At 39.2% G+C, this 17,487-nt stretch overlaps 1 protein-coding gene across 1 annotated transcript in view; it reads left to right on the plus strand.

Moving 5' to 3' along the window:
• LOC106524534 (FYVE and coiled-coil domain-containing protein 1) overlaps positions 1-16,978 on the plus strand; it is a gene marked incomplete in the record, with an annotated part of 20,048 nt that extends 3,070 nt beyond the window's left edge. Inside the window, 14 exon segments of the mRNA XM_014018376.1 lie at positions 2,666-2,772; positions 3,345-3,488; positions 5,440-5,533; positions 5,645-8,026; positions 8,401-8,493; positions 9,218-9,336; positions 9,589-9,756; positions 9,958-10,098; positions 10,903-11,111; positions 11,216-11,351; positions 11,915-12,019; positions 13,510-13,720; positions 14,832-14,941; positions 15,068-16,978. Of these exon segments, the coding sequence (XP_013873830.1) occupies positions 2,666-2,772; positions 3,345-3,488; positions 5,440-5,533; positions 5,645-8,026; positions 8,401-8,493; positions 9,218-9,336; positions 9,589-9,756; positions 9,958-10,098; positions 10,903-11,111; positions 11,216-11,351; positions 11,915-12,019; positions 13,510-13,720; positions 14,832-14,941; positions 15,068-15,143 (4,095 nt within the window).
• Positions 16,979-17,487: the final 509 nt, after the last annotated feature.

The following is a 17,487-nucleotide window of genomic DNA, read 5'->3' on the forward strand; positions in this document are numbered from 1 at the left end:
ACACACACACACACACACACACACACACACACACACACACACACACACACACACACACTCGATGGCCTGGTTGCTTCAGTCGTGCCATGGCATCACGTGCACAGCAGCCATGGCACTAATCCTCTGGTTAGTGAGGAGCAGTAAGGTGTTGCTAATTCACTCCACCTGTGTCTTTCTGTGCCCGGAATTCACTGAGGTGAGCTTCATGCTGATGGAATTAGTTTAGTCTTTTGTTATATTTAACGTATTCACTGTGTCAGATATGGATATGTTGTTTGTGCTCAACATTCAAAGACATCTCTAAAATGTTTTTTGAATTTTGCTTTTGGTGATGAACCAGTCATATCAGTTTTTTCCAATGAATTTACAAGTACACAGTTACTATTTCCTGTTTTTTTCCCTCAGTTGTTCAGCTCATCAGATATATGAACGTTGTGAAATTAGTAAATGTTATGAAAATATTTTGCATTTAGGGTATTTGTTACATTTTAATGATTGTTTATTGTACTCTTGCTGTTTAAAAACCAGGTTAGCTAAAGACATATTCATTTTAAAAGTGAACTGAGGTTAGAATCATGGTTGACTAATGAGGTCTTTTTATTTGTTTTAATAATAAATCCATTAACACATCTGCTAGAGTTAGTTAAAAGTGTCTACTTTTAGTTTCCTGTTTTGTCCAACCAAGCCCATTGAAACAGCATATTTTTATCTTTTTTTTTACTTAGAAGCTGTAACCATCAAATATTCATAATTTTCTGCTTGAAAAAAGTCTGAATCTAAGAAAAAATGTTCAACTATTTGACTAATTATTCAAATACAGGACCACAACTGCATAAGTAAGCTGTTTTTACATGAGAAGGTTAAATAATTAGTATTAGTATATTAGTAAGTTAAACTTATACTAACTTATGTTAAAACTTATACAAAGTACAGCAAATAACCTGATGGAGGTCTTCATACTTTTACATAGTTCACTCTTCCATCATTGTTTTTGTATCTTTCCATCAGTCACAGACATAAATGTGTCCAGGAGCTCCAGCTGGTGTCCTTGTGGTAAATCAGTAAATCTGTTGTCTTACCTAAATCCCTCTATCTGCCAATTTGTTGGACAGTCTGTGGTTTCGTGACGATATTGTACATTTAGTGTCTCTATGGTGGGAAAAATGCACAAAAACAAATCAGGAGAAATCTGATTTCATTATTGCTCAGTTTGTTGAGTTTGTTTTTAACCAGTAGACCACTTTAGTTCCAGTTTTCCGTTGTTTCAGGTGTAATGAGTGTCTTATCAATTACATAAAAAAATACTTTACATCCTTGATGAACTTTCGATTCAACCAAATGTGCTTGCTGAACTGTGATGAAGAGTTATCATGTCTGAAGGACCAGGGGTCGGATTTACTGTATGAAACTGGCGTACGCCCAATTTGAGCCCAGAAACTTGCGTACGCCACTTTTTACGCCAAGGTTGTGATTTATAAAATCCAAACTTAACGTGAAAATGTGCGGTGCCTCACGCCAGCTTTGACCCATGCGTACGCTCATTTTGGAGACGTGAAACTGCGACACAGATGAAGTGAGGAATTAGAGCAACACTGTGTAATGATCACTGTCAGATATTTAATTTCACTTCATAATCAGACTTAGATTTTTATTCAACTTTATCATCAGCTTTCTTAACAGTAATATTTATGCTTYTGCTGCTGAGCCATGAGGACCTTTGAAATAAAAAAAAAAACTTAAATCTTAAAAGTTCCCGTGCGCAAATCCCTTGATCTGCTTCCTCCTCAGACGACCCTGATCCACAGACCCCTCCACGACAAGAACAGCAGGACAGCAAAAGTCACGTTTTAGATATTGTACACGCGCAGGGCGCATCCACCTCGCCAGTGTGGATGTTATAAACCTTCACGTTTAAAGTACGTGTTTGTCACGCGCGCGCGGAGGCGATGCGTACGTGTGTGTGTGTGTGTGTGTGCACGGGGCGGGGGTGTCTGCTGTGGATAACAGTGCAGGCAGGAGGGGGAGAGGACGAGGAGAAGAGCGGTGGACTTACTTTTAATTTTATCTGACTTATTTAATTAAATTTTTATTGTTTTTATCGTCCTGCAGGCTCTGTGAGAAAATTAATTTGAAGCTGAGATTTTTATAAAAATCGTTAGATTACTCTAAAGCAAAATGAGGGAAAATCTGTGTCAATTACAGACAATCTGTTCACGTGAGCAGCTGTCAGTCAGCACCTGTCATCCTCCAGACGCACGACGGAGCGTGTCTGAACCAATCATTTTTGCTGGCATTGATCAGCTGACTGATTTAAATATACTTTAACATTCATGAGGTACTTTACATTGACTTTTTATCGTTGAATGTGGGCGTGTAGAGGGTAGAACCTGAGGCGGGACCTCGTGCGCAAACTCTGACGTGCAGCTGTGATTTATAAAGGAAAGATGCGCAGAAACATGCGTATGCACCGTTTTATAAATCTGAATTTTTTTTGGCGTACGCCATTTCCGCCTTTTGGCCGTACGTTCACTTTTAGTATGGTTTCCACGCAATCCTTTATAAATGAGTCCCCAGATTCTTATTGTTGATTAGAAAAGATGCACGTGAGTCAGTTGCTGTCGTTTCTGTGTGTTTCAAATGAACAGGTTTGTGTCTGTTTCCACAGCTGAAGACGTCTCTGGGGAAGGGACGGGCTTTCATCCGTTACTCACTCGTTCACCAGCGTCTTGCCGACACTCTGCAGCAGTGCTTCATAAATCAAAAGATCACCAGGTCAGAGGGCATTTCGACACATATAGTACTTGTTTATCTTGTTTTAATTATTGTCATGAAGTTGTTTTATTTTTTCATCTCAGAGGTGGAGTATTTTGTTCCGTATCCGTTTTAAGGATGTGAGACTTTCCCTTCTTGTTTTGTTTCTGTTTTTAAAAGAAACACAATGTGATTCCTAAGAACAGTTTAGTTCCTGTGTTCTTTGAACAGAAAGTTATTTTTTGTTTTACTCATCTGACATTTAATTCAGCTGAACAGTCTTTAATGGCCTCAGTGTTTTGTAGGAATGTGAATCTTGTTTCACACAGTTTGATTTCATACTTTAATAATTGAAAAATATTTCAAAGTTTAGTTAGGGCAAAACAAACACACCATGGTTTGTAAACTCTGTGTTTTTCTATGAAAATCTTGCAAATTCATAGAAATATGCCACTAAAGTTAAGCACTAAGTAATGTAACAGTAAACTGTTTTTACTTCCTGTAAGTGTGTGGAGTTTTTTCCTCAAAGAAGTTGCTTTTCTAACACCATAAACATCATTTTAGCACATAAAATGTAATCTTTGTTTGTGCAGTGACTGGTATTATGCCCGAAGCCCGTTTCTGAAGCCCCACATCACCGCTGAGATTATCAATCATCTTTATGAGCTCAACCAGATCCAGTTTGATGTGGCAGCCAGGGGTTACGATCTCGATGCTGATTGGCCAACATTTGCAAGGTACCCTGGTTCTAAAGTGAAAAAAATAAATCTGTTCCTCTTTTTTTCTTAAAAGGAAACACACTACTGATAATTTCAGTTTTTTTTTTTTTTTACTAAAAATTTGAATGCAAGTTTCATCAAATTATTTTTAAAAGAAAGTTCTGGCTCTTTCACAATTTGCTGAAAGACTGACATTTTCACAGACTGGTTTTTGTGGTGAAATACAGTACCTGTGAAAAAAGGTTTGGGTGTTGACGTTGTGTAAGTGCTCATCTCAGTTCCTCTGGTTACGTCAAATTATTCTCATTTTTGTTACCAATGAACAGCTACACTGCAGCAATTGTCAATCTAACCAAGTCTTATAATTTAATTCTTGAAATAAAAAAAATTGTGGTGTTTTAAGTGATTTCAAGTATCTTACCAAGTGCAATTTTCTTACTCCATCGGCAGATTATTTCACTTAATTTGAGTCAAATTTTAGGCTAACAAGATAAATATTTTACACCTTCTGATAACAAGATTATTAATCTTGCATATTCTGCTCTTGTTTAGTAAACCAGTCTCAAATAAAGATAAAAATAATATTTTTGGCTGGATAAAAGATTGTAAGACTCGATTAGATGCACAGTTTTTCCCGTGTATCATGTAAACCTTAAAATATATTTAAAGACAGGAATAGATGAAATTACACAAACTAATATTTTAAAATGATGCATCAGATTATTTATTGTGTTTAAGTTTTTACAGTGTTTTTCTCTGAATGTTAGAATGACATTAGACATGGATCTTACTTTTGTGTTTTGCAGTTTCTTTATAGCAAGTGCAGGGTTTTTTTTTTCTCGTTACTTTGGAGTCACCTGAAGTTGAAATAAATAAAAACACACTTTGTTTTTCACATTAATTTTAAGGAGGATGTGGTTTAACAAAACCTACATCATGCCACCACCAGAGAAGGAAGTTTCCTAATTTCAGTGGCTTCTAGTTATCAGTTTATTCAGAAAAACTATTGGTAATTTAGGTGTGCTTTAGTTTGGAACAGCTAATGAAACCCTTCGATCTTATTTACACTGAATAGGGGTGCACTGATAAATCAGCCAGCAGATTTATCAGCACCAATTCCCTTAATTTTGTGAGATCAGAGATCGGCCGATCCTTAGGTAATATTGGAGGAAAAGATCGGTTTCTCTACCTCTACAAAGGTCTGAAAATTAGCCACTGTCCTTCTTTGCTCTACTGTGAGCACTAATGTCCAGATAAAGCAAGTTTGTATTGATCCAAGGGTATTGTTCAATGTTTTTTAATAAAAAAAAACAAAACTTGGAACTTTGAAGTTGTTTTGTGACCTTATAACACCTGACAGTGTCCGTTATTTAAAAAATTGCCCAAAGACTGCAATCGGTGCACCTCTAATTATGATCATACTGTTTTATGTGTTTTATGTGTTTTTGCTTCTAAGAAAAAAAACGATACAGAACAAATCAACAGATATTGCTAAATATTACACAATTTCTTGCCATTTTCTTTCATTGTTTCTTCAAAGCTCCAGGTTAAGTCATACTCATACTTCATCTGTATTCATAACTTGTATGAATGCTTGACTTAAATGTTAAGGCCCTGTCAAACCATAACATTTTAGACAACTTATGCCAACTTATGAAACATTTTTTATGTCTAAATTACTAATGAAAATTATATATTTGATCAATTTGTTAGCATTACACTATGTACACTATGTAAAAGAGGCTTCCAAGTGATGTTTTTAATTCTATCTTCATAGAGGTCTTTAAAACCTTCACAAGTTTGCATAAGTTGTCAAAAATATTATAGTGTGACAAGGCCTTTAAAACAAATAAATTAACTTTTTTAATTCAATAAAAATAATTGTTTTGTTTTAAGTCTCTCCCTAATGTCTAGCTCTCAGTTTGGTTTTATAAGTAACTCTTGTATTTGTTTTTTCATAACATCAAAGGCGAACATTAGGCGCTGCCTCCTCTTATCTGTGGAAGCCTCCAAGCCGTTGCTCCAGCATCAACAGCCTGGTTAGCAGCATTTCACACCCACAGGTAATCGGATTAGTCTCTGTAAATCATAAGAGGTAAAAACAAACAAAAAAAAGTGGCTAAATGTTTACAATAGGTCTCCTTTCTCTGTTTCACGGCTGTGGCCGGGCACAGGAGGGTTTTCCAGTCCCAGACTTGAATCGGAGTCTGCTTGGCGATCCCGGAGATTCAGGAGAACCTTCTGCTTGCAGCATTTCAGAAAGTCTTCGCGTCGAGCTCGATCAGTCCGAGCTGAGACAGCGGGAGCTTTTGGTAAGGGTACGGGAGTTGGACAAAGAAAGCGCTGAACTTAAAGTTGTCGTCAAAGACCTTCAGGAGCAGCTGTCAGCTCAGACGTCTGTCCTTTCAGCATCTAAAGCTGCCCCGCTGAATTCAGAAACGGGTCACGAGGACAGCGTGAATCACCATCAGAACCTTGGAGAATCAGGCTTTACTGATTTACACGAGAGACTCACAGCTGCTGAGAATAAAAACATGGAGCTTCTTTCGAAGTTAGACGAGGCTCTGAGTGAGAAGGGACAACAGACAGCCAGCTTCTGCGATTCAGCCTGGAAAATCCAGGACCTCCTGGAAAAAATCAAGACTGCAGAGGAGGAGAGGTTGAAGGTGACAAGAGAAGCTGAGGACGGGGCCAGACGCTCGGAGCGTTTGTCTCAGCAGCTGAAGCTCCAAGAAGAAGAGCTGAGGCACAGCGAGGAGAAGCTGGCCAAAGTGAAAGCCAGCGCACACGACGAGCGAGAGGAGGCGCTCGCACGGCTGGAGGAGCTCCAGAGCGTGGTCGGCCGAATTCAAGGCGCACTGACCTTAAAAGAGAAGGAGACCGGGAACTTGAGGGCCCAGCTGCAGGATGTGCAGGCCTCTTTGGACCGCAGGGAACGGCAAGCAGAGGACCTGAGGAAGAGACTGCAGGAGGAGGTGGAGCAGAGGTGCGGCATGAGCTGCGAGGAGCTCGAGAAGCAGATGTTGGATTTGAGAAGAACGTTAAAAACCAAAGAAAAAGAACTGGCTTCTAGTTCTGAGAAAATCAAACACCTGGAGGAGCAACTGGAGAAGCTAAACGTCGAGAGAGAAACTCTGGGCTCTCGAGTCGATGACGCTGATACGGTTTTATGTTGTGAAACTGGGAACACTTGTCTCATGGAAATGAACACAAAGCTTCTCCAAAGCCTTAACAAGAGCGAAACAAGCCTCACAGAGCTGACTGAGAGCAGAGCCGTCCTCTTAGATCAGCTGGCTGCTTTGAAGGCCTCTGAGAAACACCTGAAGGGGAGAATCGACGTTGTGAATTTGAACGTAGAGGACAGAGAGAAGAAGCTTTTAGACGAAAACCTGCATCTTGAGGAGATGGTTCAGAAGGTGCTCTGTCAGAAGGAGGAATCGGATGTTCAGTTAAAAAAGTTACACCAGGAGAATATAATCCTTTTAGATGCTCAGTCCTCATTGAAGTCACAATTAACCGCTACTCAAGAGAAGCTCGGGTTGCTGGCAACCAAAGCTGACACGTTAGAGAAGGACCTCACCGTCTCCCAAAGAGGTCAAGCAGAGTTACTGGAGAAACTCCAGGAAGCTGAGGAAAAACTGGGAGCCCAAATGGTAAAAAGCAGCCTCCTGCAGGCTCACGCAGACGAGCTGGAGAGCAGAACCGCAGAGCTTCACCGTGAAAAAGGAGCTGCAGAATGCAACGAAACGAAGCAGAAACACCGCGACGAGCATCCAAACTCCTCCCCGATCAGGCTGGTCCTAGCTGAAGCTCAGCTGGAGCTTAACGTAAGGGAGGTGACCAGGCTAAGGGAGGAGGTGGTGGAGCTCAGGGCTCAGCTGCTGGTGGGAAACGAGGAGAAGGTGAAGGTCCAGGCTCTGCAGGAAATGACCGAGGCCTCCCGAGAGGATCTGCGCGCTCTGGCGGATCAGCTGAAGGCCCAGGTCGAAGAGCTAAACCGCCGGCACGTGGACGAGCTGCTCCGATCACGAGAGCAGGAGGAGGCCCTCATTTGCGAGCGCGACGGCGAGGCGCGGGCTCGGGCGGGCCTGGCCGCCGAGCTGACGAGCTGCAGGGAGGAGCTCGACGGTTTGAAGGCCAGCTGCGAAGCCTTACGTCTGGAGAACAGCGAGTCACAGGAGGCACTTCACCGAGCCAACACAGAGACTGCAGAACTCGGCGTGCACGTCTGCATGCTGACTGCCGAGTGTGAGGAGGCTCGCCTGCGCTGGGAGGACCTGTCGGCGAGGCTGCGGGAGCTGGAGGACGAGGAGGAGGTGGCTCAGGAGGCCGAGAGGCTGAACACCTGCTTAGATCAGCTGCGTCGAGAGAACCAGGAGCTCCGCGGTCAGCTCTGCGACCATGAAGATCTGCTGGCTGACAGGCAGAAACTGCAGGCCGAGCTGAGCCAGGCCCAGCAGGAGGTGGAAACGGCATGGAAGACGAGTCGGGAGGAGATTCAGGTCCTTCAGCAGGAACACAGCAGCCAAGGCGTGTCCCACAGAAACCAACTACAGGTCAGTTAATTGGCTACGAGACGGATGTTTATGATGTACTTTTCTTCCTTATGTTAGGCCTTAGATTTCTATGTAAGCAAACTCTGTTGTGTAGAGCACCAGCTCAGCTGGAAAAGAAACATGACAAAATGAGGAGAGAAGTTCTCCAGAAAGCAGCTGATTTGAAATAATAACCTGTAAGGAGAGATCTACTGCATCGCAAACACAAGCCAAAGTCAAACATGCATTCTGTTTATAGTTACCTGAGGCCTGGACTGTGAAGCATGTTTAGTTACAGACTTACATTTGGTTTTGTAAATGTGTCGTCCTTTAACATTTGGATTTTAAACAAATACTGGAGGCCTTTATATGATCTGATTTCTGTTTTATTCCAGACGATGAATCAGGAGTTACAGGAAGTGAAGTTACAGCTGGTTACTGAGCAGGAGAAAGCTGACAAATTAGAAAGCAAACTCAAGCAACTGGAGGTGAGTTTACTGTGATGTTCTGAGTGATTAAACTTTGAATTCAACTGACAGGATGTTCAGCGAATAGAGAATAAATTTAGACTTTAGATTGTTTTTCTAGAACATTAAAAGCCAGATACAACTGGTGGCAAAAATTAAACTGATACATTTCAGACTTAATTGATTACTTTTTAGAAATGTGCTTTATTATTGACATCAAAAAGTTTGTTCGTGTTTTTACAAAGCAATGTTGATTCTTTTTCCCCACTCAATATTAGGTCAAACATAGAGTACAAAAAAACTGCTGTAACACAGACATGTTAGGCTAGCATAGTTCTTGCTCTGTTTAAATATAAAATTTCAACCTGGCTGCAAACTGAGCTCCAGGGAGGAGCTTTGATTAAGTAGGTGGTGCTTTGTATCAGGAAGTGTTTAGGCAGCTCCCCGTGGCTACCACAGGGGATTCAAGGATTCCTTAATCATGCATGAATGACTCAAAACAACACTCTGGGTATGTTTTTGATGAGTTAATGACATTATCACCATATAAAGCTTAAAAAAGTTAACTTTTCATAATACCCCCCCCCCCCCCTTAATTAGGCTGCTCACACCCACAGACATACACACCTGTAACAAAACTCAGATTTCTGCTGAATAATGCTAAATATTAGGTGAAGTAATCATGTCACATGTAAGCCTCAGAAAGACCCAAAAATGATGTGTTTCTCTTCTGTACTGAGCACAGGCTGAGAATCAGAGATATGACCAACAGATTGAGGAGAAAAACATCCAGATGGCCGAGTCGGCAAATCTCATCCTGCAGAAAGAAGATGAAATAATCCGTCTAAAAGAAAACGTATCAAGGTGAGATACAGTATTTATAATCACACTCTCCACGCAAAACATAACAGCTTTTGATAACATTTTTAATCTTGTGTATTTTTAATTTGGCTTCGTACATAATTGCACAATCTGCTGATGTTTTTCAAATTTAAGCTTAAAAATAAGTCTGAGTTGATCACAGCCAAAGCCACCTGGGATTCTGCCTGATTTTTATTTTATTTATTTATTTTTTTGGGCACACCGTGACTCAGCTTGTTTACCCGCTGATTGCAGGTCTGAGGAGAGTCTGGCAGCAGCTCAACGGGCCTGTCAGGAGATGGCTGAAAATTTACGGAGGGTCACGCAGGACAAGCAGAGGTTTGATCTGAAGATGGCTGCTGAAGTTGATGATCTGTATCGAACCAAGATCAACCTGGAGGAAAGACTTGTGGAGCTCATCAGGTGCAAACATCCTTTTTAATCTCAACAAGATTGATTGGATTTCTTCAGTGACATTTGAGCCATTGAACACTGACTTTGTTGTTTGATTTGTGGACATTCTTGCTTTTGTTTTGGATTGATCCGCGTGTCGATACGTTTGCACAATTGTGTACTTATTAGGTTCTGTAAAGTGACACTTTGTTGTGTTTTTTTTTTTTGCAGAGAGAAAGATGCACTTTGGCAGAAGTCAGATGCCCTGGAGTTTGAGCAGAAACTTCGGGACGAGGAGACGGAGCGGGACGTCAACTATTGTTTAGGCTGTCACACTCAGTTCAGCTTTTGGTTCCGCAAATACAACTGCAGGTCACATACTGTATAGTATTTCTCCATGTAATAAGAAAAATATTCTAATTTTGTCAAGCAGAATTACTTCATTTAGTGCTGCTTCGTAATTTTAAAAGACTAAAAACTTAGAAATTAGTACAGTGATTTGCTTTGTGCAGCCTTCCAGTTTGTTCTGCAAGAAACAGAAATGGGTTTAGGTAAACACAGACAAATGTCAAAGGAACTTCTTCTTAAAGCCTACAAACATTTCACTTCCCCTTTTAGAGTTATGAACTCCGTGTAAAGCTGTATATCCTCTTTTTTTATTGATTCGAGCCTCTATAGCTGTGCTTGTACTGCTAAAAGATAATAAATGTAACAACGTAGATTAGATTTATCATTATATTAAATGTATGGTTAGCACAGCTGATTTGTCAACATTAGTGTAGCTGATTAGACCAGCAAAACAAAAACAAAACCTCCCTTTTCTATTTTAATGAGTGAACTAACAGCATTTATTATGAATTCGTCAAGCAGTTTAGCCCGCTGAGTGGTAGTGCGGTATTAAATTTGGAAAGACAGCCTTACATAGCCGTGACCTTGAGTACACGCAGCTCTGTGCAGATGGGCCTGTCAAATCAAGGATTGTTGAATTATATCAAAATCAAAGCTGAAAGGAAGAAAAAAAACAGAAGTTTGAGCTTTAAAATTTTCAGGTTTGGAGCGAATTCTTAAATTATCTTTAACCGTGATTTTATTTTATGCATGTTTACATATACTTCTGCAACTTGTAGCCTCTTTTTCGCATCACACTCTGTGTCGTTGTCGTGTTCTGTCCTCCAGGCTGTGTGGGCGTCCCTTCTGCTACTACTGCTGCAGCAACACAGTGAGCACCGAGCAGGGCGGCAGCAAAGAGCGCTGCTGCCTTGACTGCTACAACCAGCACAGTGCGGTGGTGGAGCGCCACCCACAGGTGGAGGTGACCCACAGCGCTCCAGGGTCACCGTTCAGTCGCTTGCTGCAGACCACCCGATCTCTGGCTGGTATCGCAGGTGAAGCAACAGCTGTTCATTGTTTTATTTTAGTGTGCACTTTTCATGCAGGTTGACATTGATATATATAAATATATTAACAAACATGATGGCTACTTTTTCAGGGGGAGAAGAAGGAGGAAAGTCAGATGATGGTGTTTTCGACATTATCACAGAGGAAGAAGTGAGCGTTGTTAACAACAGTGACTCTTTCACCACTGCCTGCGCTCCTGGACATGACCAGCAGGGGGCGGCACAGCTGTAATTATCGCACACAACAAATCACAAGCACACCGCAACAGGAATTATAAACTGCAGTGTGACGTGCTAACACTAAGCTGCATTTTTCTGCCTCTTGTAAAAACTATGGATTTAATTTAACTTTGCAGCACATCTGAGTACAAGTCTAGAAGCAAATAAAAAAATAGGAGCAACAAATTTAAAATAAATCTTTCACCAGTGTTATAATTTTGTTGCAGTTTTAACTTGGAAGCAGACTCAGATCAATACTAACAATAAGATATGTGATAAAACATTAATTAGTCTGACAGGATGGCATGGCTAATTGCATGCATGCACTGATTAAATAACCAGTTTATGCGTGTGCACTGAATATTTCTCAGTTGTTATTAAACCTAACTTGACCTAACCTTTTTAAACATTTAAAAAAATGTGTAAAAGCGTAAAACAACCTTTAAGACTCAATAATCACATCAGCCTTCTGGTTGCAGTATGATTCCTGTGTCACCTCTTTTTTTATTTTTCATTCAGTTCATGTTTTCCTTTAATTTTCTCGATGTGCTATCCTCTATTTGTTGGATCAGAAACAGCAGTGCCAGCACAGGAGACATCACTTCAGAAGATACTGAGGACCTCAGCACTGCTGTACAGGATGCAGAGATCTGCCTACTGAAGTCAGGGGAACTCACGTACGTTTCAAACTGAAAATGACCAACAAAACCCACAAGTGAAGCAGAGTTGTGCTTAAAATACCACATTAGATTTTTCTTGTCCTAATAGGAAGTTTCTACTTTGAGTTTAACATAAAATGGAAACTTAAAGTCATGTTTGTTAGAAACCGCTTCTCTAAAATCTTTTTTTCGTTATGTAAGTTGAGGTTTGTTTTGTGGGAATGGATAAAACTTAAAGGCCTCGTGTCACAAGCCGTCTGCCTCATCGAGGAGCTGCTAAGCAACAAGCTAAAGCCTTCAGCTGCAGCTGAAATATATCTCAGAAGTCCAGGCGATTGTTTCTGATTAGTAGTGCAGTTTTTGAGCCGTGACCTTTTGAGAACAGTCACCTTAAATAAAGTTGTGCACTTAGTGTGATGAAAGTACAGGAGCCCTGTGTTTGTAGTTCAAGGCAGGAGAAATTTCCCACTTAAAAAAAAACATAACACTTAATAATATTTCTGTATTTATTACAGATTTAGTCAGTCATACACTTAGTTCTAATCAGTGTTTAAAAGAGGACGTGTTAAAACTCTGTTTAGTCAAAGTTAAACATGAAACATCAAAGTTCATTACAAGTGGCCCTTCGAGGGCCACCATAACGCTCATTTGGCCCTCGGTGAAAAATGCACCCCAGTGTTAGACTGTAGCTCTTTAATCTATTTGATGGCTTCATACTTAAATGCAGTTGTATATTTTTTCAATAAATCAGCAGCCTAAAATAGAAATGTGCAGTTAAATATTAATTGTGTGGAAATGTACTGTCACAACCTTATTGAAATAATTAATACTTGCTTGCCATGTATTTTTTTTAATTATTTTTTTTAATTAATTAATTTATTTTTTTGTGTGGGCAGATCATTATTTTTATTAAACCTTTATTTTACCAGGAAAAATAAGAGTCCTTGCCAAGATAGGCAGCAGTAAGAACAATTAAGTTACATGGTTACAAATCCAAATCTAAACAAGGAAATAAGAACAACGTGTACATACAGTATGATGGAATTAAGCACAGATCTCCTCAGTATTAATTTTAAAACAAATCAAGAAAGTCTGTCGAAGAAGTCTGTTATTCTGCAACATATTCCATGCAAAATGTGCAGAATAAGCAAGAGCCTTTTTACCCAATTCTGTACAAGCAAATGGAACTGAAAGCATCAAAGTGTCACATGAACAGAAAGAGTAAGGACCAGCACTTTCTGTACAACCTTACATATGAAGGTTATACAGTAGTTCAAGTATTGCCTTATAAAACAAGGCAATGCCTGTTGCTTTATGAAGCGGCTGGAATGAGCTTCTGATTTAAAGACCACAATCACCTCCTACATTATATTTAATAATCTTACAATGCTGGCAGAGGGAATATAGTACTTTTGTTTTTATTTCCACTGAATGAAAATATTACAATTAGGAAGACGTTAATCTGTAAATAAACAGTTAATGTTGAAGTGTTTGTGTTTGTGCTGTAGGCTCTCTGCTCCTTTCACGGTGGATGACATCTCAGCATTTGGGGACAGCTCCCGGGAGCTTTTCATCAAGTCCAGCTGTTACAGCATCCTCCCCATCACCATGAGCTCTCCCGGTCCTACCGTCTCCTGGACTTTTACATCAGAACCAAAGAGCATCTCCTTCAGCGTGGTCTACAGGGAGAATGCAGAGACGCCGCTGGAGGAGGCCAAGGTGAGAGACTGGCACCTGCTTCAACACGGGTGTGCAGCTCATCGTACGAGAGACGAGTACTGGTTCTGTTTCAGATCCAGATTTAAGCAGAAAGACCTGTCCTTCTTCAGGATGGATTTACTCAGAACCACCCCAAGTCACCTAGAAAGTGAAAACTAACTCACTGTGTAAAACATAGGGTTCATGCAGGTTTCAGTAAGTTAAATTTAAGACCTTTTAAAGACCATTAGGAATGACATTTAAGACCAAACCGATGCCGTCCCAGAAATTTTAACATAGAAACATTTTATAAAAATCAATTTATCTATTAAAGAATATTTCATTTTAATACAAGAACACTAAATTATTTTAATGAAATGGTCATATCTATGAGACCTTCATATTGATTGCTGTGGTCAGCTTCCAACCGAAAATCCCTGATATGAAGCCAAGTCTCATTGAAAACACACTTTCCCATGTTTAAACAACAAGCAGCGGGAGATTGTAGAGGTAAAGAGGTCAAAAACATGGAAGTAAACTGTGCCTTTTTTGCCTGCAGTTATTACAGTAGTTTAACCACAGACCAAGACCGGTAGCAAACTTAACACTTCATGAAGCCAGATCACATCAACCTTTGATTACAGCACTTTACTCTGTTTATTTATGCAGCCAACGCTTCTCCGGAATGATTGAAAGTAAAAAAAAAAATTAAGACTTGACAAAATTAAATTTAAGACCTTGGATGAAAATCTGGGTGTTTTTAAGACTTTTTTTAGGCCTAAAATTTTGATTTTCAAATTTTAGACTTTTTTAAGACCCTGCATGAACCCTGAATACAGGCATCTTTATCACCCAGCTTGCTAAAATAATTAAAAGATTTATTTTCTTCAGTGCAGATGGAGCAACTGTTAGCAAACAGTGACAATATAAGAAGAGTTTCCACTGACTTTGTATGGTGAATAACCTTGGTTGCTGCAAAATGTTGACTGAGACAGATAAAAGTGTTTCCAGTCCCTTCTGAAAATATTAATCTACAGTCAATAGTATTATGAGAATGTTGAGCTGACTCTGGCTGTGTTCTGATTGTATATTTTAGAACTAACTGGTATTTCTGTCCTTTTATTTCCTGCAGGTTTTGATTCCTTTGACTCGCTGTAACTCTCACAAAGAGACGATACAGGGGGAGCTGAAAGTCCGAAACCCAGGAGAATACATCTTCATCTTTGACAACTCGTTCTCCAGGTTAGTTCTTTTGTCCTTTAACTTTAACCACGACATTCATCCTCTTCTAAACACAGATCACTGTTTTTATTTTTATTTATTTTTTGCTCTGAGATGAAACATAAGGCAATCTCTTTTATTAATTAGGTTTATCTCAAAGAAAGTTCTGTATCACCTGGGTCTAGACAAGCCTGTGGTCTACGATGGAAGCGACCTGCTCTGAACAGGACAGAAGGAGCAGGAACACTGACTTCTGTGTCAAGATGTTTACAATCTTTTGGAGGCAGAATGTTCTGACTCTGCTGCTGCAGCGCAAACCGAAGCAAAGGTTGTGGCATTTAACAAACGTCTCTCTCTGTTGAGGTGTTAAACACTAGATTAGCTCTAAATGGAGGAGAATTAAAGTCTGAAAATGACAAACTATAAAAGAGTTACTTTGTTGGATATCAGAAAGCACTTTAGTTTTACAGAAGATGGTTTAAATGAAGCATTATTGAAATCTGTAGATAATTTTAGAAGTTAAACTACTTTTTTTTAAGCTTGAACTTATTGTCTACAAATTTGCTAACAGAAAACTACAATTAAATGTAATTTTTGTGACATCAATTAATTAGAGAATAAGAAGTGGAAAGAGAGAAGTGATTCTGAACTCTTAAGTGAAACTGAAAACCCATCAAATCACCATTATCAAGTGCAAAAACTAAATAAGCAATGTTGTTTATTTTTTACTAAACTGTAAAAAAAGAAGTTATTTGTTTTTTTTAAAAGACTCATTAAGTCCTAACACATAAATTCCAAGAGTTGCTTAAAGCGATGCAAGCAGAAGAAATCTACAAATTTTGATCTATTTACTTGAACCAAACATTTACTGACAGTTAATTTAAGCATTTATTTTTAAATTGTGCCTCAGCACACAAGAGCTGCAAGTTTTTATTGATGTTCAAAACATCTAAGCTGCTAACTGTCTGCTTTTAATTTAGTGATTTTTCTAATTGTTGCTTTTCAGCTGGTAAAATGCTGAGGTTGGTTTGTTGCAGTGCAGTTGTGATGAAACACAAGGAAGAAGCTGATTTTATTCAGGTTGTTTTTTTTATGCTTTTTGTGTTGAGAAATGTAGTGACTGCTTGTTTTTTTTTAGTGCAAAAGCTATAAGTGGGCTATGGGAAAAATATAATCTCATTAGAATCAGACATTTTTCAGACATTGAATTTATAACACTAAATTTTACTTCAAAATTGTCAGCAAAAAATTTGACTGCAGAAATTTGCCTGCAACTGTGTTGACCTTCTGTTGACTCAAGCCAAAGCAGCCAGCACCAGATCGAGTCAAGCGGCTTTTAGCCAATCAAATTATGCTGATTTTATCACATGACACCAGTGTGCTGGGCAGAGGTGACTCTATTAACAGCTAACTGGTTGTGGCTGAAGAAAGATAAGTGAGAAGGTTTTTCTGTTAGGCAGAGATAATTAGAAAACACCTGCTATTAACTGACAGCCAATCGAGTTTTGTTATTTCATCTAATCAAACTGGGTGAAATGTGGGACTGACCTGATGGCAGCTACTGCATCACTCCCATCAACTATGGCAAGCCATTTTAACACAAACTCAGCTTCGCCACACTTATTAATGACCTCTGCCCAACGCACTGGTGTGTAACGGCATCAAACAAGCATATTTTGATTGGCTAAAAGCCGTTGGACTCGATCTTGTGATGATTGCTTTGGCTTGAGTCACCAGAAAGTCAACACCTGCAGGCACATTTTTGCAGATGAAATTTTCCAGGTGAACTTTTGCAGATTAAATTTTTCTGGCAAATTTGAAATAAAAAAAGAATAATAATAATCACATACAAAATTGCAAAGGATAAATTCAATGTCTAAAATGTCTGATTCTAATGAGACTAATTTTCATCCACAATATGCTTCCCTGAGTGAGAAAAGACTTTTTATGGGACCCGATTTGAACCATTTTGATGAATTGCCTAACTGTAGCAGAAATATGATTGTTTTTCAGTATACCCAAATCATTCATATAAATAAACAATGTTTCTATTGAAAAGTCCAAACTCCAGTTTTATTTACATAATGTTTGTCTTAATTGAAACATATTTTTTTCTCTTAGTTTGACTTTGACATATTTATCATAGTACGAGGTTTAACCATTTTCACCTGCTGTCATACACCGCTATCACTTTGATTGTTGTTGTAAATGTGAACCTTAAACAAAGGTTTTGCACATTGAATGGGATTATTTACTTAAAAAAAACTAAATTGTTTATCTTAAATGGATAACTAGCCTCTTACCATTTTAGACCTTTTTATATTGCGGAAAAAAACTACTAAATGTTTATTTACAGATCTGAGACAAATGATGTATTGCCAAATATATTAAAGACTTTTTTTGTTATTTTGTTTGGTAAACTGACTTTATATATATACACTCACCGGCCACTTTATTAGGTACACCTGTCCAACTGCTCGTTAACACTTAATTTCTAATCAGCCAATCACATGGCGGCAACNCCCCAATGAGTGTACCCACCATTCCAGCATAGCACCGCAGGCTCC

Source organism: Austrofundulus limnaeus, unplaced genomic scaffold (genome assembly GCF_001266775.1).
Source record: "Austrofundulus limnaeus strain Quisiro unplaced genomic scaffold, Austrofundulus_limnaeus-1.0 Scaffold190, whole genome shotgun sequence".
NCBI classification, from domain to species: Eukaryota; Metazoa; Chordata; class Actinopteri; order Cyprinodontiformes; family Rivulidae; genus Austrofundulus; species Austrofundulus limnaeus.